Raw genomic sequence first — 24,373 nt, 5'->3', positions numbered from 1 at the left:
TATTCTCTTTCCAAGTGCACAGAGAAAGGAAAATGTTTTGTTCGCTCTGGACTGCCACAGCTTCCTTAAGCGCCACCGAAAGGCTTCTCTGGCAGTCCAGAAAAGCCCGAGATGGCCAGGATTAAAGGGAGAATGGCAGGAAATTGGTCAGGCTTTCGTGCCGCTCTCAAATTACCTGGGAAATTTTCCGGGCTGAGGTTCTTAAGTAGAAAATGGTTCTTGAGAAGAGTCAAAAAAATCTTGAACACCCGGTTCTTGTCTAGAAAAGTTCTTAAGTAGAGGCATTCTTAGGTAGAGGTACCACTGTACTTATAAGTCCACATCAGATATAGTGGTAATGTTGGGTAATGCTTTAATAGGATGGAAATCTATTAGGCAACAACATATTAGTTTATCCACTATGGAAGCAGAATTCTCAATTTTATCATTAATGTGTAAAGAATTGGTGTATTATTAACAATTGTTTATAGGGTCCCAGGTCCCATCAACTACTAGACAATGTCGTTTGGTGGGGCCTAGGGGAAGAGCCTTCTCTGTGGGGGGCCCAGCCCTCTGGAATGAGCTCCCCCCGGAGATTCGCACTGCCCCCACCCTCCTCGCCTTTTGGAAGAGTGACTCATTTGTTCCCCCAGGCTTGGGGCGATTAGATCTTAGCCCCCTGGCTGATGAACGTTTGTATGGCTGTTATTTGAATGAGTATAACTGTTTTTAATAAAACTGGGGATTTTAGATTGTTTGTCAAGTTTTAATTAATTGGATTTTGTAGTACTCTATTTTTTTATATGTTGTAAGCCACCCCAAGTCTTCAGAGAGGGGCGGCATATAAATCCAAACAAACAAACAACGGTACAAGAGCCATTTTCTGTGTATAAAGACAATCTGTAATTAGTATGGCTAATAGTGTAGCTGTAAAGACAAGATCAAAACATACTGATCTAAGGTATCTAAATGTTAGACAATGTGTACAAAATAATATGATTAAATTAGAATATTGTACAAGTGAAAACAATATTGCAGATCACTTTAGAAAGGCTCAAAGTGCTATTGAGCATAAAGAATGTTGTGGAAGTTATAACCTGAAAATGTAAAGTGTTATATGTTTTTCGGAAAAACGGGGTTGGCAGAGGGTCTGGGAAACCTGCAGAGAATTCCTGGGTGCCGTGAAACTGCAAAAATGCTCCCATTTGTATGAGAAGAAGGGCAAAAAATGGCCCATTTTTCACAAAAATGAGGTCATTTTTGCCTTCCCCTGCAGGCGTCCCAGACCCTTTGCCCACTCCATTTTTGTGAAAAAAACAAGCAAAAAAGGCCTGTTTTTTGGAAAAAGTGAGGTGCTTTTGCCTTCTAATTTCCTCATCTAGCATGACTGGAGGAGGAATTCTTGAAGTTGAAGTCCACTGGTCTTAAAGCTGTAAAGTTTGAAGACTCCTGGATTAGGAGTGCAAGAGTCTTCAAACTTGGCAAGTTTAAGACTTGTGGACTTCAACTCCTATCCCTGAGCTAGCATAACTGGAGGAGGAATTCTGGGAGTTGAAGTCCACAAGTCTTAAAGCCGTCAAATTTGAAGTTTGTAAAAAGTGTACACGTTTGTAAAAAGTATTCTGCTACATTGGTATTTTATTAAATAATATATTACTACACCATTTGGTTCAGAATACTTTTTTCTTTGTTTTCCACCTCTAAAACCTAGGTGGGCCTTATACTTCAGTGTGTCATTCAGGGTTTAGAATGGAATTCCAGGATATGTTTGTTCACTGTGAAAAATGTTTTTGCAGATGAAATAGGAAGGATGTGATCCCTCCTTTAAGTTATATTCCAGGTACCTTTAAAATTTGATTCATATTTTTCAGTTTCTCTTATTATTACTTTTCCTCCATTTTAACTCCAGTCTTGGTCAAATTCTATATCCCACCTTTTCCTTTCTTTCTTTCCTTTCTCTTATACATATTTCCCTTTCTCCTTTTTTTTCTTCTGCCAATTTCAAAAGGTCGTGGTCTAAGAAACAAACACATATGCACAAACTCACTTTCTATTATAAACCAAGATATCGCTTGGATATTATACAAAGAAAAATTACATTCAGGTTTAAATAAGTTAAAGTTTATATAATCCAAGTGATTAAAAAAAACAGCTAAGGCAGTAGAATGAAATATATCTGAATGGATTTTGTATGGAAATTGCAACAGCAAAAGAAAAGAAAAGTATTCATTTACTATCTTTTAGTATAGTATATATTAAATATTTGGACCTTACCAGTTTTGTTAAAATGGAATTCTTTGTTTTATTAAAAGCAAACTATTTTAGAATCAAACATTTATAAACAGAAATATTAAACATTCTCCTAAATCTTGCATATTATATATATATTTGCTCTGGAGCCTGTGTAATATATGGAATCCTAAATTCAGTTTAATATTGCATTGTTTGTTCAATGGAATATTAGCAAATTTGTAAATTTCATTTTAAAGAAGATAAAGTAACATTGGTTGATTTTCACCAACTGCTTTTGTTATGATTTTTTCCCCCATACAAAATCCCCTGGTTTTTGCATCAAACTTTGGCTGCATGAGATTAACATATTAAATAATATTAGATTCAACAGCAGCTTGACATAGAAAACTCAGCAAGATCTAATAGGAATACAGTGATACCTTGTCTTACAAACTTAATTGGTTCCGGGACGAGGTTCTTAAGGTGAAAAGTTTGTATGACAAAACAATGTTTCCCATAGGAATCAATGGAAAAGCAATTAATGCCCAAAATTCATCCCTTTTGCCAGCCGAAGCACTCGTTTTTGCGCAGCTGGGATTTCCCTGAGACTCCCCTCCATGGGAAACCCCACCTCCGGACTTCTGTGTTTTTGCGATGCTGCAGGGAAATCACAGCAGGGGAATCCCAGCATCGCAAAAACAAGCGCTTTGCTGGCAACGGAAGTCAGGAGGTGGGGTTTCCCAGCAAAGGGAGCATCAGTGAAATTGCAGCATCACAAAAACACTGAAGTCCTCGAAACCCCACCTCTGGACCTCTGTGTTTTTGCGATGCTGTGATTTCACTGAGGCTCCCCTCGCTGGGAAACCCCACCTCTGGACTTCCGTTGCCAGCAAAGCACCCGTTTTTGCGCTCCTGGGATTTCCCTGCAGCATCACAAAAACATGGAAGTCCGGAGGTGGGGTTTCCCATGGAGGGGAGCCTCAGGGGAATCCCAGCAGTGCAAAAACAGGCACTTCACTGGCAACAGTAGTCTGGAGGTGGGGCATCCCAGTGGCAGCTGCTTGGGTTTGTAAGGTGAAAATAGTTTGTAAGAAGAGGCAAAAAAATCTTAAACCCCAGGTTTGTATCTCAAAAAGTTTGTATGACGAGGCGTTTGTAAGATGAGGTATCACTGTATTTCAGGTTTGGATTCTGAAAAAAAGAGTACAGTTCCAGTGTCTGGTAGTGACTCAAAAATGATCTTAAAAAGAATGAGTTTTCAATGTTCAATGTACAGTATCCTGCACAGTTTAAAAATCAGTGAGCCCTACACAAACTTTGAAGAAATTGCTTAGGTTATAAATTTATCACTTGGTTTTAAAGCCATCATTAAAAAAACAGTTCTTCCTAACTAGTAGAACCCTTGTACTGATAGATCAAGTAGAAGTTCAACTGGGTCAGCTTTTTTTTAGAGAAAATGAAGTATGGCGAAAGGGTTAAATTGTTCTCTTTTTTTGTGTTCTTTCCCCCCTCTTTATCCTGTTTTGTATTATTTCATGCAGTTCTTGCTGGATACCATTCTCTCTAATAGAAAACTCACTGCCAAGAAAAATGGAAGCAAAATTAGTTTGCAGAGAAACCAGAGGGGGATCTCGGCATGCTTGAGGAAACCCTGAAGTCTGCAGAAGTACAGAGCACATTTTTCCAGAACCATCAAAGTTCCCCCCTTCAGTATACAAGCTTACCAAGAAGTGGAGGTATGAAATGATGGGGGGGGGGGGAAATGGGAAATAAGGGACACAAATCTGTCTGTTTGAATACCTTACCGCTTATTCATGATCTTTTAAAAAGGCATGAATGGTAAAATGTAATACTGAACAGGAGTCAGCAGAATGAAACATTTATTGTTATTTTATTGTTGTTCCCATTCCTCATTCCTCATTCCAATTTCAAGTACCTTTTCATTTGTACTTTATTCTATCGTATTATATATAAACACACATTTCCTTTCTCTTCTTTGGGTTGTCTGAACTGTCATTTAATAAAGCCTTTCCTTTCCACAGTTTTCTAAGTTGACCTTATGTTAATACTCTACTCATTCAAAATTGTTTATCCCTTCTGTAATAAGGTCTTATTTTTTTAGCTGTTCTTCTTTCCTCTTCTTCAATGTTTTTAACTGTTCTTTGATTTCATTCCATTTAAATAAAAAAATAAAGACATCGCTGAGTCAAGTTCTATGTCTGGCTAGATTAGAACTGCCCCCACCCTCCTTGTCTTTCGCAAATTACTTAAGACCCACCTGTATCACCAGGCATGGGGGAACTGAGACACCTCCCCCAGGCTTTTATATTTTATGTTTGGTATGTATGTGCTGCATGGTTTTAAATGATGGGGTTTTATATGTTTTTAATATTAGATGAGAAATGGTGGTAGCACTATATATTGATATGACACAAAATTTACCTATTGTTTTTATTTAAACATATAGAACTTTATTTTATGATGTAGGTTACATTTTATCAACAGTTTCTTTTACTACAGATATATATATAGAGAGAGAATTTTTAATCAACTATATGATATAAGATTAAATTTAGATAAAAGAGATTTTATTATTCTTTACATTGTTGTAACTTTTAATAGTAAGACGGTGAGGAAAAAAAATTAATTTAGAATTTTAAGAATTGCTAATATTTTATAAAATTAACAGAAAATTTTATACAGGAAGAGAGATAAGACCTTCCATGGAGTGAGCAACGAGAAAAGAAAAGTTTGTATATTATTGATTTTAAGCATTGTTGTTGTGTTTATAACCATATATTGTTTTATTTTTTGGTGGAGAAAAATAAAAAATTTTATACCAAAAAAAAAAATTAGATTTGTTTCATTCTAATATTGTTTTATTATTGTTGTGAGCCGCCCCAAGTCTTCAGAGAGGGGCAGCATACAAATCTAATTAATAATAATAATAATAATAATAATAATAATTATTATTATTATTATTATTATTATTATTATTATTATTATGTCAATACAACACAGCAAACGAGATCGCTATGCTGGATTTCGTATTTCATCACCAGTCGGGCACTTCCCAAGCACCTAGGACTGCGTGACGTAGTGGCGAATTATGTTTGCCGATCCCAGTAAAGCGGCCTTTTGCAATTGACAGATGGAGATTTTGTCAATTCCAATGGTTTTCAAATGTCCGCTGAGATCCTTTGGCACTGCGCCCAGCGTGCCAAGTACCACTGGGACCACTTTCACTGGCTTATGCCAGAGTCATTGCAGCTCGAATTTTAGATATTCGTATTTCACTAATTTCTCTAGCTGCTTCTCCTCAATTCTGCTGTCCCCTGGGATTGCGATGTCGATGATCCATACTTTCTTTTTCTCCACTATCAGGATGTCTGGTGTGTTATGCTTCAGAATTCGGTCAGTCTGAAGTCGGAAGTCCCACAGTAGTTTTGCTTGCTCATTTTCGACCACTTTTTCGGGCTTATGATCCCACCAGTTCTTTGCCACTGGTAAATGGTAGTTCCGGCACAAGTTCCAGTGTCAAGTTGTTGTTGTTGTTGTTGTTGTTGTTGTTGTTATTATTATTATTATTATTATTATTATTATTATTATTATTATTACCAATGGATTCATCTATGCAATTTTCTTGGCAACAACATATATAAATGGGCTTGCCCTTGCATTCTTCCAAGATATTCTTTTTAAAAAAATGTCTTCTAGCTTACGGTCTGGAATTCCTTAATGGTCTTCTATCCAAGCACTAACCTTTTGTAGTTTCTAAGGGCAGGCAAAATTGAAAAGGTGTAGCATTGTGTCTATGGCACACATCTGCGGATGGAATGACATCCACCACAGCAATGCTTCTATACAAAGCTTTCTATGTCTTGTGGTTGTAATTTTTCTCTTTCTTTTTTACTCCTTGAATTCTTTGACTTTTATCTATGTTTATTGGTTTAAAACACACGTTTTAAAATATCACTTTATGATTGTCCGTTACCCACTTCATATATTTCTTTCCCTTGGTTGAACTAAAATTCTTGTCTTACTTTTTCACTCCTCTTTTGATTTCAACAATCTTTTAATTTCCTTTGTAAATTTGACCTTGTCTGTTGTTTTTTTCTGAAGATGTTTATCACAGCATCTGACTATCCCTGATATGATTTTTTTTTTGCTTTTTACATCTAATCTTACCATTCTTTCATTTGTAAGATGATTAATTCTTCCCCTATTCTAGTCAACAACCGCTATGTAACATTCGATGCTCCTCTTAATTTTTCTATCCAGCCAGTCTCTCACTCAATTTTTTTGTTTTCATCTTTGGAACATTGGAAAAATTGGTCCTTACCTTGTGACATAGCTAAAACCTTATGAAGCCTCATCTTCATTACTGCAATATTCTTCTAGGGTGTCATTATTCATATCCTGTATCTTTCGCCCTTAATCCAGCTGCTTGACATATTCAAGTGCTTGTGATTTCAGCCCTCTGATTCTCCTTTTTTTGTTCTCTATTCTAGCTCTTATTTTCCTTTCATCTTCACTAGAAACTTCTCCAGGTTACATTTACATCTCGACAGGCTCACGCTGCTCATTCTAATTCATCTTTCTAAACTGCCCTCCATTTCTGTTTTCCATCGCTGCCCCATTCTCTATCTAGATGGTCTCAGTTAATTTGTAGATAATACTTTATGCCTAAAGGATAGGTCCGCAAAGAATAGAATAGAATAACTTTGTCACTTTGAATATACACTAATCAGTGTACATTAATACAAATGTTTGTTGCATTTAGCTCTCAAAGGTCACCACCTCCAATATATACCGCATAACCATGACAGAAAAATACAAATTATGCATATACTGGTATATACAGTACAGTGATACCTCGTCTTACAAACCCCTCATCATACAAACTTTTCGAGATACAAACCCAGGGTTTAAGATTTTTTTGCCTCTTCTTCCAAACTATTTTCACCTTACAAACCCAAGCAGCTGCCACTGGGATGCCCCACCTCCAGACTACTGTTGCCAGTAAAGTGCCTGTTTTTGCACTGCTGGGATTCCCCTGAGGATCCCCTCCATGGGAAACCCCACCTCCGGACTTCCGTGTTTTTGTGATGCTGCAGGGGAATCCTAGCAGCGCAAAAACGAGAGCTTCACTGGCAACGGAAGTCCGGAGATGGGGTTTCCCAGACAGGGGAGTCTCAGCGAAATTGCAGCATCGCAAAAACATGGAAGTCTGGAGGTTGGGTTTCCCATGGAGGGGAGCCTCAGGGGAATCCCAGCAGTGCAAAAACTGCTGCTTCGGCTGGCAAAAGGGGTGAGTTTTGGGCTTGCACGCATTAATCGCTTTTCCATTGATTCCTATGGGAAACATTGCTTCATCTTACAAACTTTTCACCTTAAGAACCTCATCCCAGAACCAATTAAGTTTGTAAGATGAGATATTACTGTATTATATCCTCCTTGATCCACAGCTGATTTTAGAACACCATCTGTCGGCTGTGCCGAGGGGGGCATTTGCCCAGGTCCGCCTGGTGCACCAGTTGCGGCCCTATTTGGACAGGGAGCCTTTGCTCATGGTCACTCATGCCCTTATCACCTTGAGGTTCGACTACTGCAATGCTCTCTACATGGGGTTACCTCTGAAGAGTGTTCGGAAACTTCAGATTGTCGAAAATGCAGCCATGCGAGCGGTTTTGGGCCTTCCAAGACATACCCATATCTCTTCATCACTCTGCGGACTGCACTGGCTGCCGATTTGTTTCCGGACACAATTCAAAGTGTTGGTTATGAGCTATAAAGCCCTACATGGCATAGGACCAGACTATCTCCGAGACCGCCTTCTGTCGCATGAATCCCAGCGACTGGTGATGTCCCACAGAGTTGGTCTCCTTAGGGTCCTGTCGAGCAAACAATATTGGGTGGCGGGACCTAGGGGAAGAGCCTTCTCTGTGGGGTCCCTGGCTCTCTGGAATCAGCTCCCCCCAGAGATTTGCATTGCCCCCACCCTCCTTGCATTCCGAAAAAGCCTAAAAATTCATCTTTGTTGCCAGGCCTGGGGTTACTAGATCTTCCCCCTGACCAATGAATGTTTTTAATACAATTATTGAATGAATGTTAATGGAAGTTTTTAAAGTAGATTTTTAAGGATTGTTTTTATGTATTAATTGGACTGGTTTTACTATTGTCTCTTTATATATGTTGTGAGCCGCCCTGAGTCCTTGGAGAGGGGCGGCATACAAATCCTATTAAATAAATAAATATGACACAGAGAAACAACACAGTCTAGTTTGGATGTATACATGTACATGGCAAGAAAAAGGAATCTTGCAAGTTTACCAAACGCATGGCATACAGAACAAAGCTGTTACAGAATCTGGTAGTCCTGCTAGAAATATTTTGCAAACTCCTCCCAGAGGGGAGTAACAGAAACAAACCGTGAAGTGGGTGTGCGGGGGTCTCTAACAATGCCTTGAACTCTAAGCACATAGCGGTTATAAGCAGTATCCTGAATGACAGGAAGGAAGCTTCCTATAATGTGTATAAATGAAACTTTACAGATTTTTTACTAAGACAGACAGAATCTCTTCCCACCACAGAAGTTCTTTTTTTCTGTCCATTTCACGCAAAGATGAGCTGCAAAATTTGGGGGTTAGATGGCCTTTTGGTCTCCAAGTACAACCTTATACAACCCTTGTTGTGCATTTGTCAGTTTAGAATTTTGAAAGAGTGTCCTAAATTTAGGAATAATGAGATATATTAATCTGACCAAAAGTGCTGAAGGAAACAGGTAGGGCTTCTTTCCCTGCTCTTTAAAAGAGCTAAAATACAGTACATGATTTTAAATTATTACCTCAATATTACCATCAACATATGTGGGGAAGTAGTTAAGATTGAACAGGTTCAGCTCTTCACTAGGGGATCATTGAATGAATTTTATTTATTTATTTGTTTATTCATTCATTCATTCATTCATTCATTCATTCATTCATTCATTAGATTTGTATGCCGCCCCTCTCCGTAGACTCGGGGTGGCTCACAACAGCAATAGAACAATTAGTTCCTCTCTTTCAGTCAAACCTAGCACACAGGATTGTTGTGGAGGTAAAATGAGAGACCACCACCTATATGTACCGTATGAAAATCTGGGGGAAATGTGCAATGTAAATGCACCAAGTAACCCTATTTTTTTAAAAAATGTGCTGTTTTAAAATGTGTTTTTTTTTCTCCTGCTGGGATTGCATTTTTTATAGATTTAATGTAATAAACAAGACATACATTGTGCCATGATACGTGTTTACAAGCAAGTTACAAATCCAGAATTAATTTAGAAGACAGAAAAATATCATATGTCATTCTCAACTTACAATTTGTATAGTTGCCATTCAAAATTACCATGGCACTTAAAACTGTGACTTATGACCATTTTTCAAACTTATGATCATTGTAGCATTGCATTCCCCATAGTCACATGATTGAAATTTGACTGCTTGCCAGCTAGTGTGTATTTATGAAGGTTGCAGTATCCTGGCCTCATGTGATCAATTTCTGTGATCTTCTGACAAGCGAAGTCAGATTCAATTAACAACCATGTTACTAAAAACTGCAGTGATTCACTTAATAACTTTGGCAATATAGGTCATAAATGGAGCAAAATTCATTTAACAATTGTCCTGTCTAGCAATAGGAAATTTAGGCTCAGATGTGGTAGACTATTTGTACTGTGCAAATCAATCCAATGCAAAATACCTCTACAACTGAAAATCAGGCACTTTGAACGAAGAATCTGCCTGTGGCCAAACAATAATAATAATAATAATAATAATTCATTAGATTTGTATGCCGCCCCTCTCCGAAGACTCGGGGCGGCTCACAACAAGCGATAAAACAATATTGTACAGGCACAAATCTAATATTAAGAAAAAACTAAAAACCCTATCAATTTAAAAAACCAAACAGCACATACATACCAAACATAAATTATAATAAGCCTGGGGGAAAGGTGTCTCAAATCCCCCATGCCTGGCGGTATAGATGGGTCTTAAGTAGTTTACAGAAGACAAGGAGGGTGGGAGCAGTTCTAATCTCCGGGGGGAGTTGATTCCAGAGGGCCGGGGCCGCCACAGAGAAGGCTCTTCCCCTGAGGCCCGCCAGACGACATTGTTTAGTCGACGGGACCCGGAGAAGGCCAACTCTGTGGGACCTTATCGGCCGCTGGGATTCGTGCGGTAGTAGGCGGTTCCAGAGGTATTCTGGTCCAATGCCATGTAGGGCTTTAAAGGTCATGACCAACACTTTGAATTGTGACCGGAAACTGATCGGCAGCCAATGCAGGCCACGGAGTGTTGTAGAAACGTGGGCGAATCTGGGAAGCCCCACGATGGCTCTCGCGGCTGCGTTCTGCACGATCTGAAGTTTCCGAACACTTTTCAGAGGTAGATATGGATATGCTCATCTGCCACTCACACAGAGATAAGTAACACAAATTGCTGATACATTTATTACATAGAAACATAGAAACATAGAAGATTGACGGCAGAAAAAGACCTCAACATCCATCTAGTCTACCCTTATACTATTTTCTGTATTTTATCTTAGGATGGATATATGTTTATCCCAGGCATGTTTAAATCCAGTTACTGTGGATTTATCAACCACGTCTGCTGGAAGTTTGTTCCAAGGATCTACTACTCTTTCAGTAAAATAATATTTTCTCATGTTGCTTTTGATCTTTCCCCCAACTAACCTCAGATTGTGTCCCCTTGTTCTTGTGTTCACTTTCCTATTAAAAACACTTCCCTCCTGGACCTTATTTAACTGTTTAACATATTTAAATGTTTAGATCATGTCCCCCCTTTTCCTTCTGTCCTCCAGACTACACAGATTGGATTCATTAAGTCTTTCCTGATACGTTTTATGCTTAAGACTTTCCACCATTCTTGTAGCCAGCGTTCCCCGTAAGCTGGCCCGTGCGCTTGCACGTGCCCCAAAATACTCCCCCGCGCACCCTTTTCAATGGGCGCGCGCTCCCCATCCCCCTGCCAGCCCGCAGGGGGGGGCGGGGAGGCGCCGGCAGTAGAAGAAAAGGGAGCCGCGGCCGCCCCTGCCTCCCCACAGTGCCTCCGGCCCCCTCGCGCCAGTGGCCTCTCGGCCCTGCCCCCTGCCCACCCGATCCGCCCCCTCTCCTCCTCCGCCACCTCCTGCCTTGGGATGCAACTTCTCCTGCAGTGGTGGCTCTGGCTTCTCCTCCTCCTCCTCCTCAACCACGCTCCCAGCCAGGGGGCTGCGAGAGAGGGTTTTCTCCGTGCGCTTCGGGAATGCCCTATCGCATCTCCTTCGCTGGGAGTGCTTTCGTCCCAGACTTTCAGCAAGGGGGCTGCAGTAGAGGCAGGGAAGGCGTTCCCGAAGCGCTTGGAGAAAGCGCTCTCGCAGCCCCTCTCGCTGACAGAGAGAGAGAGAGAGAGAGCAACAGACAGAGCAAGAGAGAAAGAGAGAGGGAGAGAGAAAGTAAGTGAGAAAGAGAGAGAAAAAGGGGGGGAGAGAGAGATAGCAAGAGAGAGAAGAGAAAGAAAGCAAGAGAGAGAGAAAGAAAGAGTGAGAGAGAAAGAAAGCAATAGAGAGAGAAAGAAAGCAAGAGAGAGAGAGAGAGAAAGAGGGGGAGAGAGAAAGAGAGAGAAATGACTCTTGATTTAAAGCATATGGTAAAAAGCACCCAAATAATAACAGAGAAAAAAACCCCCAGCCGTTTGTGTGTGTGTGTGTGTGTGAACTCTTGAACCATTTCTAATAGTTCACCTGTTATTGGAAATGGTTCAAGAGTTCACACATACACACACACAAGGGGGGAGGAGACAGGGATGGAAAAAGAGGAAAACATAGTAATAATAGTAATAGATTTTGGTTTTGTTTTATTATTGATATCTTTTAATAAAAAAGAAGGGGATTTTTTCTTGTTTGTTTGGAGTTTTTTTGTTTATTTGTTTGTTTATTCATTCATTCATTCATTCATTCATTCATTCATTCATTCATTTATTTATACTTCTATGCCGCTCAGTCCCAAAGGGACTGCCACTCAGACACTATACTTTTCCACCCACACCGAAAAAAAATTAGAGGGAACATTGCTTGTAGCCCGTCTTTGGACCTGTTCAATTTTGTCAATATCTTTTTGTAGGTGAGGTCTCCAGAACTGAACACAGTATTCCAAATGTGGTCTCACCAGCACTCTATATAGCGGGATCATAATCTCCCTCTTCCTGCTTGTTATACCTCTAGCTATGCAGCCAAGCATCCTACTTGCTTTCCCTACCCCCTGACTGCATTGAAAAGAATTGGACACCAAACTCTGACTATTAAACCACAAGGATTTTAGAAAGCTTCAAATATACAATAAACTCCATTCAGCTTTGAATAGAGCATAATAAATCTATACAAATCTAATAAATAATATTTATTATTTATTAGATTTGTATGCCGCCCCTCTCCGTAGACTCAGGGCGGCATACAAATCTAATAAATAATAAATAATAAAAAATCCAGAGTTTAATAATATGCTTTTAATTGTTCAGTTTATAAAGCTCTTATTCTCCTTTTTTTCCTATAGTCAAGGTGGCAGAACGTCTGTATTTCTCACAGGCACAAATCCTTTTCTTCTTCTGGCCTTTCACGGTGTGGAAGAAATACTGGAAAAGAAACTGCTTAATTTCCAAGGCATCTATTGGAATTAGATTTTGGTTGTTTAGTATGGATATAGATGGGGGGTGGGAGGGAGGGAGGGATCAAGGAAGGCAGCTTAGGAATATTCAAGCGGGTTTGTTGAATGAAGCATGTGAAAACTATTAATTCTATTGTGATCAGTCCGCAGGGTTTGTGATGTACAATAAATAACTATGAAATGCATCTATGTAAAAGGAAACGTTATGAGATTTCAAAAAGCAAAGCCAGGAGCTGCCAAGCTTGGCGTTACCTTTACACTCCTCACAGCCAGACGCAGGACACGACGGGCCAGCTGACAAGCCTGACGAAGCCGTTGAATCTGATCTCATCCTTAAGGTCTATTTCGTCTCCATGTCAGGCAGAAAGCCTGTCGTCACATAGTCTGGCTGCTTTATGTGCTTGGAAATCAAGGAACAAAATGAAGATCGGAACAAGGAGCATGACAATGGGATCATTTTCTCCGATGGAGGCCCCCACCACCCTTCAGCCTGTCCTATTGGTTGTCCGAGTGACCTTCCTGAGCCATCATGGCAAACCCCGAAGCCTGCCCCAGTATTTGTCTCACTGCCCTTTTGAACTTCAGTGTGTTTGTTACTCGCAGAGCCTGTTAGCCCTACAGCCCTGAAATTCAGGTATCGAAGCAGCTTTTTTTGCTCAGAACAAGGTTCCTCCTAATGGCACTCTCACTTCTAGTTGCCTTCAAAGAAAAAAGAAAAATGTGTGTTTTCAAAACAAGCCAGGTAACTTCGCAGAGTTCTGAACTGATCTATGAAAGAAAAGGAAAAAGGCTACATCCTGAATCCATAAAAGTGGATACAAGAATTCTGACTCCGTTGAAAAGAATTACCAATGTAGCAGTTATTCAAAATTATCCTATACTCTTGCACATGTATAACATAAAGTGTGCGTATTGGTCTGTGTATGTGGATATATGTGTCTTCATCTCTCTCTGTCTCTCTCTCTCTCTCTCTGTATACGTGTGTGCTGCCGCATGAATCCCAGTGACCGGTTAGGTCCCACAGAGTTGACCTTCTCCGTGTCCCATTGATGAAACAATGTCATCTGGCGGGACCCAGGGAAGAGCCTCTCTGTGTTGGCCCCGAACCTCTGATATCAACTCTCCCCGGAGATTTGGATTGCCCCCACCCTCCTTGCCTTTCGCAAACTCCTTAAAACCCACCTCTGCCGTCCGGCATGGGGAAATTGATTCCCCTGGGCCATTTCCGCTTTACGTATGGTTTGTATGAGATGTATGATTGTTTTTTATATTAAGGGTTTTAAATTGTTTTAACCATTGGATTTGTACTGTTTTATTGTTGTGAGCCGCTCCGAGTCTCCGGAGAGGGGCGGCATACAAATCTAATTAATATTTATTATTATTATTATTATTATTATTATTATTATTATTATCATTATTATTATTATTATTATAATGCATGATCTGTTAGGATTCTTATATAAAAGATATTAGACTGGCCAGTATTTTATTCATTTATTTGTGAGTTAGATTTCTATCCTTCCTTTTCTTCAGGAGCTTAAGATACTGAACAATGCCCCTAACCATTAGGAGCTTCCATGGCTGGCTGAGTGGATCACCTAGGCTAGGGGTAATACCCATACCATAATGGCACCATAGCATTCAGTGCCTAGGCAGGTAGGAGACTTTTCTTCAACCTTCTAGTTCAGCAGTGCCAGAATCCTCTGAGAGGCAAGTCATTCCCAATCTCACAACTCCCCCAAAGCTGAAAAAAAATCCAACATCCCAGGCTCGTCCCACAAATTGTTCAAATAAATGAGAAGATGGTCGTGACTCATGACACTTTCATGAGCTTACTGCAAAGAAAACAACAAGGACCTATTCATGTCATCTCAGGGACCGCCTTCTGCTGCAAGAATCCCAGCGACCAGTTAGGTCCCACAGAGTGGGTCTTCTCCAGGTCCCGTCAACTAAACAATGTCGCTTGGCGGGACCCAGGAGAAGAGCCTTCTCTATGGCGGCCCCGACCCTCTGGAACCAACTCCCCCCAGAGATTAGAATTTCCCCCACCCTCCTTGCCTTTTGTAAGCTTCTTAAAACCCACCTCTGCCGCCAGGCATGGGGGAACTGAGATACTCTTTCCCCCTAGGCCTTTACAATTTTATGCATGGTATGTCTGTATGTATGTTTGGTTTTATAATAAGGGTTTTTAAGTGCTTTAATATTGGATTGTTATATGCTGTTTTTATTACTGTTGTTAGCCCCCCCGAGTCTACGGAGAGGGGCGGCATACAAATCCAATAAGTAAGTAAGTAAGTAAGTAAGTAAGTAAGTAAGTAAGTAAGTAAGTAAGTAAGTAAGTAAATAAATAAATAAATAAATAAATAAATGTGGTCTTCAGGGAACAAATTCCACTCAAAGAAGTTTGCAATAGGATACACCCACAAATATACACAAAAATATTTCCAATATTTTGAAAGTAATGGTTTACAAATTACAAAGTAATTTCAATGGTAAAAGCCATCATAATTCAAAAATTATTAATGGATATGAAACAAAAACAACAGCATTTTCTAAGACTCTACCTGAATCAAGAATTAAGCAATGATATCTTATCAATGTTCTGAAACATACTGTGTGGCCTTTGCTCCTTTATCTCCCTGCATGTTATAAGCAGTATAATAATAGTTGGTTAAGATACATATCATGACAACTGAACAACTTTTTAATAGGAATATCAATTATTAGCTGGCAGCATGCTATCAATAAAACTCATGATGGAGAGAACTGTTTTGGGGTTTCCTAATTTAAAAATGGATATAAAAGGAATTGGTGATGTATGGCCAATTTCTATTTACATGATTTAAAACCAATTTCACTTTGTTTAAAACAAGAGGCTAACCAAAATATTGGAACTTAGCAGCAGCATGAGTGTCAAGTTGAAACTGGCTGAGAAATTGAATGAGTGTTCTTTTAGTATAGCATTACTTTGTGCACCAATGTTCTGGTATCAAATCCCAGCCCTGATAACAAAATCATGATTCAAATTGCTAATTGTTGGGATGTACTTGATTATTCATCTAATAAATTTCTATATTAACTACTGAAAGAATCAATAGAACAACAGAAATGGAAGTACCTTAGGAACTGGGTGAGGAGGAGAAACATCAGCTGGCCAAACTACTTTATAAGCATTTTTCTGTCTGTGGCAAAAAATGTATCTTCTTTGATGAATGCTTGACTGGTATAAGTAGATATGATTAACTGATGAGTAGGAAACACGCTGACAGCCAGTCACATGGCCTGTGGACAAATATATATGGTACAGTATCTGCATCAATGGAATAAATTACCATTTATTAATATTAATGACAACATTAATACTTTTTAAAAGAAAATTTGGCTTTTTCTAGTCTTGCAAATATAAGTACAATCAGAGAAGATGATCACTTGATATGACATTGATACAACATTGAGATCCAGTGTGGGTCAAAACAAGACTACCTTTTATTTTTAAATCAATTAACATGTCTGATAGAGGATTGTGGCTTATCATCAGCCACATCATATTAAATTCCAGTGAAAACCTGGAAGGAACTAACAAACATCATATTCTTCTAATCTACAACTAGCAGGCTTAAGGAAGCTAGTTTATTTAGTGTATTATAAAGGGAGAGTAAATACTGTCTAATATCAGAGCCACCCCGAGTCTTCGGAGAGGGGCGGCATACAAATCTAATAAATTATTATTATTATTATTATTATTATTTATTATTATTATTTATTATTATTATCTATTGTGAGTAAAAGCATCTCCCATTTTCTAAGGGGGGAAAAAAACAATGTTGGCTGAGCAAATGCTAAGAAAGGTCAGATTTGGTTAGATTTGGATGGGAGATAACCAGAAAATTTCAGGATTAAGAAGCTCAAAAACTATACTTGGAAAAACCTCTATTAAGAAAGCACCAGCCAAGCTTACCATATTTTTCGGTGTATAAGACACACCTTTTTCTTCCCTAAAAGAGGCTGATTATTTGCATCTTATACCCTGAAAGTAGCTTCCCCCCACCCACCCCAACCCTAACGATCTTCCCAGCTCTTACCTTGCAGGCTCTTTCATTGTTTCTCTCTGCTAAGAATGTTTTACAAGCCTTAAGTCTTTGCAGGGATTTTTTCATTACTCTAACTTGCTCTGAGTAAATTTCTTTCCAGCCCTAACCAGGTGCTAACGATGTTCCCAGCTTTTACTGGCTTGCAAGTTCTTGCATTGTTACTCTCTGCCAAGAATGTATTCCAAACTCTTTCTTTATAGGGGTTTTTTTCATTGCTTTACTTGCTCCAGATGTTTCTTTCCAGACCTAACCTGGTGCTAACAATGTTCCCAGCTCTTACCCGCTTGCAAGCTCTTTCATTGTTACTTTGCAATGAAGAATGTTTTCCAAGCCCTACGTTTTTGCAGGGTTTTTTCCATTGCTCCACTTGCTCACACTGTTTCTTTCCAGGCGCTAATGATGTTCTCAGCTCTTACTGGCTTGCAAGCTCTTTCATTGTTAGTCTCTCAGAATAATTTTTTTAAAGCCCTTAATGAGGGGATAAAATAATGTGCTGAAGCTGACCAGACTAAGGACGCTAACCAGATGAATACCTGGTAAGCAGATTCTTTCCCCTATTTTCCTCCTCAAAAACTAAAGTGCGTCTTATATTCCGGTGCATCTTATACTCTGAAAAATACAGTAATTCAAAGGAGATTTTTAATGGCATCTATTCCCCTTTTTTATTTTCTTTCTTTTTTCTTTTATTTTCTTTCTCTTTTTTTCTCCAGGCCAATCAAAGCAAATACATTAGATTCCCCTCCCCCATGCCAACGATAAAAAGGTTTCATCTAAATTTTACCCTACAGTAAAAAGATAGACTTTGTTGAGTTTTAAATTTTTTTTGTAATTACTAGTTCAACTTTATTTAGCCATCATTTCCAAAATACCTGCAAAGCATGCACATACACACAGTATAATATTATAGAAAAGAACGCCAATAGTAAGTTAGATTTCCCAACAAACCCATAAAATTCTGCTTGGGCGATGACACATCTTTAGCAGAAAGATAAAGGAGCAAACGGGGGTGCAACAAAATAGAGAGTGAGGCTGCTTTGAGCACGCCAAAGACATCTCTGAATCCAAACCTGATTGCTATTATGAAGATGATAGAAGTTGTACAATATTGTAAGGGGGGAAAAGTGAAGAGGGGAGTCCGAAAGGATAGCAAGGCTGGAAGCTAATATTGGTGTACTTGTTACCATAATGAGCAGCAGGAACAAGCAGCCCAAAATATTTTACTGTCTGAAGGGCTACATTTTAGAATAGAATAGAATAGAATTTTATTGGTCAAGTGTGATTGGACACACAAGGAATTTGTCTTGGTGCATATAGTCAAGGAAATGTAGCAAAAGTTTTTCAAGAAATCTTGGTTCTGAAGAGCTCACCCCTGTTCTTTGTTGAAGATAAAATACCTTTTTTATGCCTGAGTCAGAATTGATAACCAATCTCTCCAATTTCCTTGGCAAGATTTCAGATTGGTTTGCCCTTGCCTGCTTCGTAAGGCTGAGACAGTAACTGTCCCAAAGTGCCCCAGTTGACTTCATGCCTCAGGCAGGATTGGAACTCAGTCCCTTAGTGTCTAGCTTGGCGCATTAACCATTATACCAAACTGGCTCTAAAAATTACAAATGCTATATAATGATAGTATCAAAGGCAGCAATCACCACCTCCTCTCCTAACTATAAGGTGAGCTATGCTAAGCAAATTAATCAGTCTAGATATGCCAAAAGAAACACACAGGTTACTTGCCAAAAATAAGAAGAAAAACTAAACAGTTACAAAAATAATCTAATTAATCAGTAAGGCAAATACCCTGTTTCCCCTAAAATAAGACGCCCAGGGTTCAAAAAAAATTAAGGCAGGGTCTTATTTGGGGGGGATACACAGTAATTAACATAATTTAAAATTGTGAATTATCTTAAGTCCATTTATTCAGGAAGAAATCTCAAGGAGTTTGAATTTGAACCAGAATACTGGTAATGACCTTTAAAGCCCTACATGGCATTGGACCAGAATACCTTCGGAACCGTCTTCTACCGCACGAATCCCAGCGGCCGATAAGGTCCCACAGAGTTGGCCTTCTCCGGGTCCCGTCGACCAAACAATGTTGTGGCGGCCCCGGGCCTCTGGAATCAACTCCCCCCGGAGATTAGAACAGCCCCCACCCTCCTTGTCTTTCGCAAATTACTCAAGACCACCTATATCGCCAGACATGGGGGAACTGAGACACCTCCCCCAGGCTTTTATATTTTATGTTTTGGTATGTATGTGTTGTTTGGTTTTAATTGCTGGGGTTTTATATATCTTTTTCTTTTAATATTAGATTTGCTTCACTGTTATATTGTTTTTTTATTATTGTTGTGAGCCGCCCCGAGTCTTCAGAGAGGGGTGGCATACAAATCTAATAAATAATAATAATAATAATAATAATAATAATAATAATAATAATTATTATTATTATATTGCAAAATCAGTATAAAATAAGCTGATTTTTCCATGATTTGCAGGATTTCCATCCTGAATTGGAGGATTTCATTATGGTAGAAAAATTGATTAAAAATCAATGTAAAAGCCACGATTTGCCATGCAACTATACCCAGGCTAAATTTTACAACAGAGAACCCCAACCTTTTTGAGCAAGCAAATTATACGCATACGCACCTTTAGAGGTATACTGAGCAAAGAGCTACCATTTGATGTGATTAAATACAAATATAAATGCCTACTCATTTACAAAAGGCAAACAAACAAGACACCTTCCTGTCCATCTTGTCTACCACCTCAAGTTTATTTCTTTTTCTTTTGGGCAGATGGGCATAATTCCAAAGAAAGCAGGGGTTGTAGCTCCATATTGTTTTATTTTTGAAGACTGTCTTAGAGCTAGATACAGGGGCACAAAAACATTCTTAGAAACAAAGATTATGCTCACGGTTGGAGTTTGATTTTAAAAACATGGTGGATTTTTATTTTATTTTTCCTAACTAAAGTAATACAAATAGCCCAAAATAAAATCAGGTGGGGCATAGCACCTGGCAGGCAAGAAGGGAAGTTTCTGGGATACATCAGCTCCACGATTTACATTTTGAACATCCAGGCACCAGTGTTGTGTTATCTGCAACTTCTTGTCCAATGCAGTGATTTCCTTAAAATGTTTCAAAATATATTTTAGAATGTTGAGGAAAAAAACATGGCTTTCTTTGCAGATAGTTTTTCAATCCTACTAATTTCTCTGCTTTGTAGCTATAGAGACATTTTCACTTTACATTTATACAATATTTGGCTTCTTTTATGCTCCCTCCTCCTCCCAGTATTCCACAAAACACATGAAATACAGAATACATGAAATATACCCATTTATTGTAATTAGAGCAGTGGGACACTCCTTTCAGGAGCCCAAAAAATACTGAACAAAAGGCCAGGCTGAATAGCAGTTGCCATTTTCAGACTTTCTGAAAGGTTCATAATGTTCTTTCTAGACAAGTAAATGAAAATGGCTTAGGTTTGTATAGCACCTCAAGGGATGACCAAGGATCAACGTAATATAGGCAACTTTTTTTCTCCATTATTCCATTGGCCTGGTACATGGACTAATGAGGTAGGAAATGGATTGTGAGGAGCTTAAACTCAAATCTTTCAAGCAAGATGGAAATATTAAGGATGGTAACAAGGAAAAGAGGTTTTCTCTTGGTTTCTACAAGTCAGCAGACCATTCCTAAGTTTGTAAAATTATAAATGACAAATGTGAAAGATACCTGAACAGATTCCTGAAAATGTACATCTTGAACAATTCAGAGTGCCAACTGAATATATGCAATCTCTCATTGGTAGATAGGCCACATGATGGCTCGGCAGTTAAAAACCAACAGCCCGGGTTCGAGGCCTGAATGTCATGCAGTAGGGTGAACACTTAGCTCCTGCTCACCGAGCAATTCGAAAGTATGCAAATGCAAGTAGATAAATATGTAGAGGAAACAGTGCCCTGCAATATCATGTTGGCCACATGACAGCAAAAACATCTTTGGGTAGTGTTGTGGTTAGCTCTGGCCCAAGGACTGTGGATGTGGGGGAGACATCCACATGCTGCAGGCCTGTTTTGCCCTCGGTGGAATCTGATGATGAAGGCTCCTCTGACCAAGAACACATGAGTGACAGGGAGGAGGAGAGTGTGGCAGACAGCTCAGAAGGAGATCAATTATCTAGCTCCTCCTTGGATTCAGAACAAGAGTTAATGATACAGCCACGCATGCGCAGAGCGATGCATAGGCAACAACAACTGAGAGATTATTATCAAAGAAAATGAGGCCACCTGTGGTTGGATGGGGCTGTGGTAATTAGTGAGGCTGCTATAAATAGCAGCCTGTGGGTCTGGCCATTGTGGAGGATTATCTGATCATTGTGTTTTGTGACTGCTTTACTGACTTAGACATTTTGTGTGCTGATTTTCCCCTGCTTTGAAACTAAACCAGGGCAAAGTGTGTTTCACTTTGTGAAAGAAGAAGGACTGTGAATTTCCTCACAGCTGCAAGCTAAGTATCACAGAACTGAGAAGGGACTTGTACCAATTACCAGTTTGTTTGGAGACGAGTGCTCTTTGCTATATCAAAAGAGGGCTTGGTTTAAGTGAATTTTCATTATAAAGAACATTGTTTTGAATTTTCAAACGTGTGTGTATTTGAAATTTGTACCTGTGAATTTTTGTGAGGAGTCTACCAGAGAGCCTGACAGAACAGGTAGTGCTGGCTCATGGTCTCAAAATGGAGATGAACATCTTCCCCTATAGTTTAGCAATGACTAGCAGAGTAAAATCCGCAGAAACCTATTTCGTTTTTGGTAGATAACTGCAGCGGTGGAAGTGACCTATATTAGCTCAAGCAATATGAATGACAACACTGATGAGCACAGTAACACAAATGGCATTTTCTCCCATTGATCTCATGGATCAATACAGTGGTACCTCGAGATACGAGTTTAATTCGTTCCGGACCTGCGCTCTTAAGTCGAGCAACTCTTATCTCGAACGACTTTTCCCCATAGGAATTAATGTAAATAATTTTAATTGGTTCCAGCCCTCAAAAAACTCACAAAGTTAGTCTAAATTATGCAAAAAGACATTGCAAGAATAAATGTAACTTTACTTATTAATAAGATGATAAGCTGAGAGCTTTCCTTCCCTTCCTCTTTTTACCCAAAACAATCAACATGGCAAACTTTTATTTTTATTCATTAAACTGTAGTTATTTATTCAACTTCACTGCCACCCAATCCTGTAGAGGGAGGAAAGAAGGGAGGAAGGAAAAGGAAAGCAAGAAATGGAGGGAGGAAAGGAAGGAAGGAAAGAAAGAAAGGAAGGAAGAAAGAAAGAAAGGGTGAAGGGACAGGAACAGAGGAAGGAAGCAAGGAAACTTATGAAAGGGGAGAGTAACTTCACTGCCACCCAATCCTGTAGAGGGAGGAAAGAAGGGAGGAAGGAAAAGGAAAGCAAGAAATAGAGGAAGGGAAGGTAAAAGAGAGAAAGAAAAAGAGCAAGAAAGAAAGCAAGCAAGAGAGAAAGAAAGAAAATGAAAGAAATAAAAATAGAGAGGGAGAATGAAAGAAATGGAAGGAGGGAAGGAAGGAGAGAAAGCAAGAGAAAGAAAGAAAGCAAGAGAAAGAAAGAAAGAAAGCAAGAGAAAGAAAGAAAGAAAGAGAAAGAAAAAAGAATGAAAGAGCAAGAGAGCAAGAGAGAAAAAGAAAGAGAGAGAGAAAGAAAGAAAGAAAGGCAACTTCAAAGAAAGGCTCACTGAGCATCTCTCACTCTCTCTCTCTTTCTATCCCTCTCTCTTTCTCTCCCCCCTCTCCCCCCTTTCCCTCTCTCTTTCTCTCTCTCCCTCTCTCTTTCTCTCCCCCCTCTCCCCCCTTTCCCTCTCCCCCCCCAGGCCGGCAGCGATGTTTTAAAACAGCCGCGCCGTTTGCGAGCTAACTCCTGAGGTGCGGAAGTTCGCCTTTGGCATTTGGGCCACTCGGAATGTGAAATTCAAAACAGCGTTTGGATCCCCCCACCCCCAGCAGAAGCCAAGGACCCCCAGAGTGGGGCGGCAGGGGAGGCGACCGCCTCTCCACTCACCAAGTGCCGGGATACGAGCCGAGAAGAGCCGGGCTGGCTTACTTTCCTTCCTTCCCGCGCTGATGCAGAGCCACTCGAACAAAGCGTCACGCCCCCCTGACACTTTTGGCGGCAAAAGAGCCCAGCGTCGCTTCGGAAGCCGCCGAAAGCATCAGAGGGGCGCGACGCTTTGTTCGAGTGGCTCTGCATCAGCGTGGGAAGGAAGGAAAGTAAGCCAGCCCGGCTCTTCTCGGCTCGTATCGCGGAGAGGGGCGGCATACAAATCCAAGTAATAAATAAAATAAAATAAAAAAATGTCTCTCCTCTCCCAGCTCTTATCTCGAGTAGCTCTTAAGTCGAGCAGCTCTTATGTCGGGGTTCCACTGTAGTATGACAGGGTTGGAAAGTACAATGGTTTCCTGTATCCGTATGCTCCTTTCAATGGACAAAATGGCAGAAGCATTGGAGAGAGAGGAAGATTCAAATTTAGCATCTCTTTGTTCTTCTTTCTCCTTCATTTTAGAGATGAAGGAGAGGTATAAAGATGTTTTCTAATCATTTCTTTATACAGACTTTGTATATTCTTCTCCCAACTAGGAAATAAAATCTCTTGTCCTGTGCATGGATTGAGCAATACTTCCCACTTGGACTATTAAATGGCCAGACTCAGTGTAAAGATGCATTATTTGATCACTACATCATCAGGCAGCAGGAAGCACAATTTTGATGGAGAACAATGCATTTTTTCCTAAACAGCAGTCAATTACAAAACAAAATAACTGAATACTAAAGAAGACAATGGCAACCCAATTATCTACCATTACACAAAATATGATTTGGACATATCCATGTAATAATGAAGACCCAGGCTTGATTCAAGAAACTTGAAGCTGTTTAATTATCTACTCCAGCCTGATAAAAATACATTTTTATTATTTTTATAATATTGTGCTTTTTCCGTTCTCTTGCAAACTTCACTTTTTTTGCTTGACTTTTTCTCTTCATTTTGCAAAGTGCACACTACCTCATGTAACAAAAAAATAATTCTTATTCTTCTCCTTTATCTTTCTGTATAAAGTGGCCTTTTGATCACAATCCTCTTTGTTACATCCCTCCAGGATGTTGTTAGCTGCCGCTGCAGCTGCTCATTGGTTAGAACCAACTCAGCTGCTGAGCAGGAAAACCTTGGTCTCTCATTGCACTGTCAGAGGTGGCTGAGGTGATTCTGTTCTGAGTGGCTCCGTTTGGGTTTCTGTTGTGCTGTTCTTCTTTGTTTGAGCATTCATTAAAGGCTTCAAG

At 39.6% G+C, this 24,373-nt stretch overlaps 1 protein-coding gene across 1 annotated transcript in view; it reads right to left on the bottom strand.

Moving 5' to 3' along the window:
- Positions 1 to 24,373, bottom strand: part of METAP1D (methionyl aminopeptidase type 1D, mitochondrial) — a 117,498-nt gene that overhangs the window by 41,895 nt on the left and 51,230 nt on the right. Inside the window, 4 exon segments of the mRNA XM_070737329.1 lie at positions 13,172 to 13,248; positions 13,251 to 13,274; positions 13,277 to 13,319; positions 16,038 to 16,201. Coding sequence (XP_070593430.1) covers positions 13,172 to 13,248; positions 13,251 to 13,274; positions 13,277 to 13,319; positions 16,038 to 16,201 — 308 coding nt within the window.

Source organism: Erythrolamprus reginae, chromosome 1, assembly GCF_031021105.1.
Source record: "Erythrolamprus reginae isolate rEryReg1 chromosome 1, rEryReg1.hap1, whole genome shotgun sequence".
Lineage (NCBI taxonomy): Eukaryota > Metazoa > Chordata > Lepidosauria > Squamata > Dipsadidae > Erythrolamprus > Erythrolamprus reginae.
This window is presented reverse-complemented; position numbering and strand designations above follow the sequence as displayed.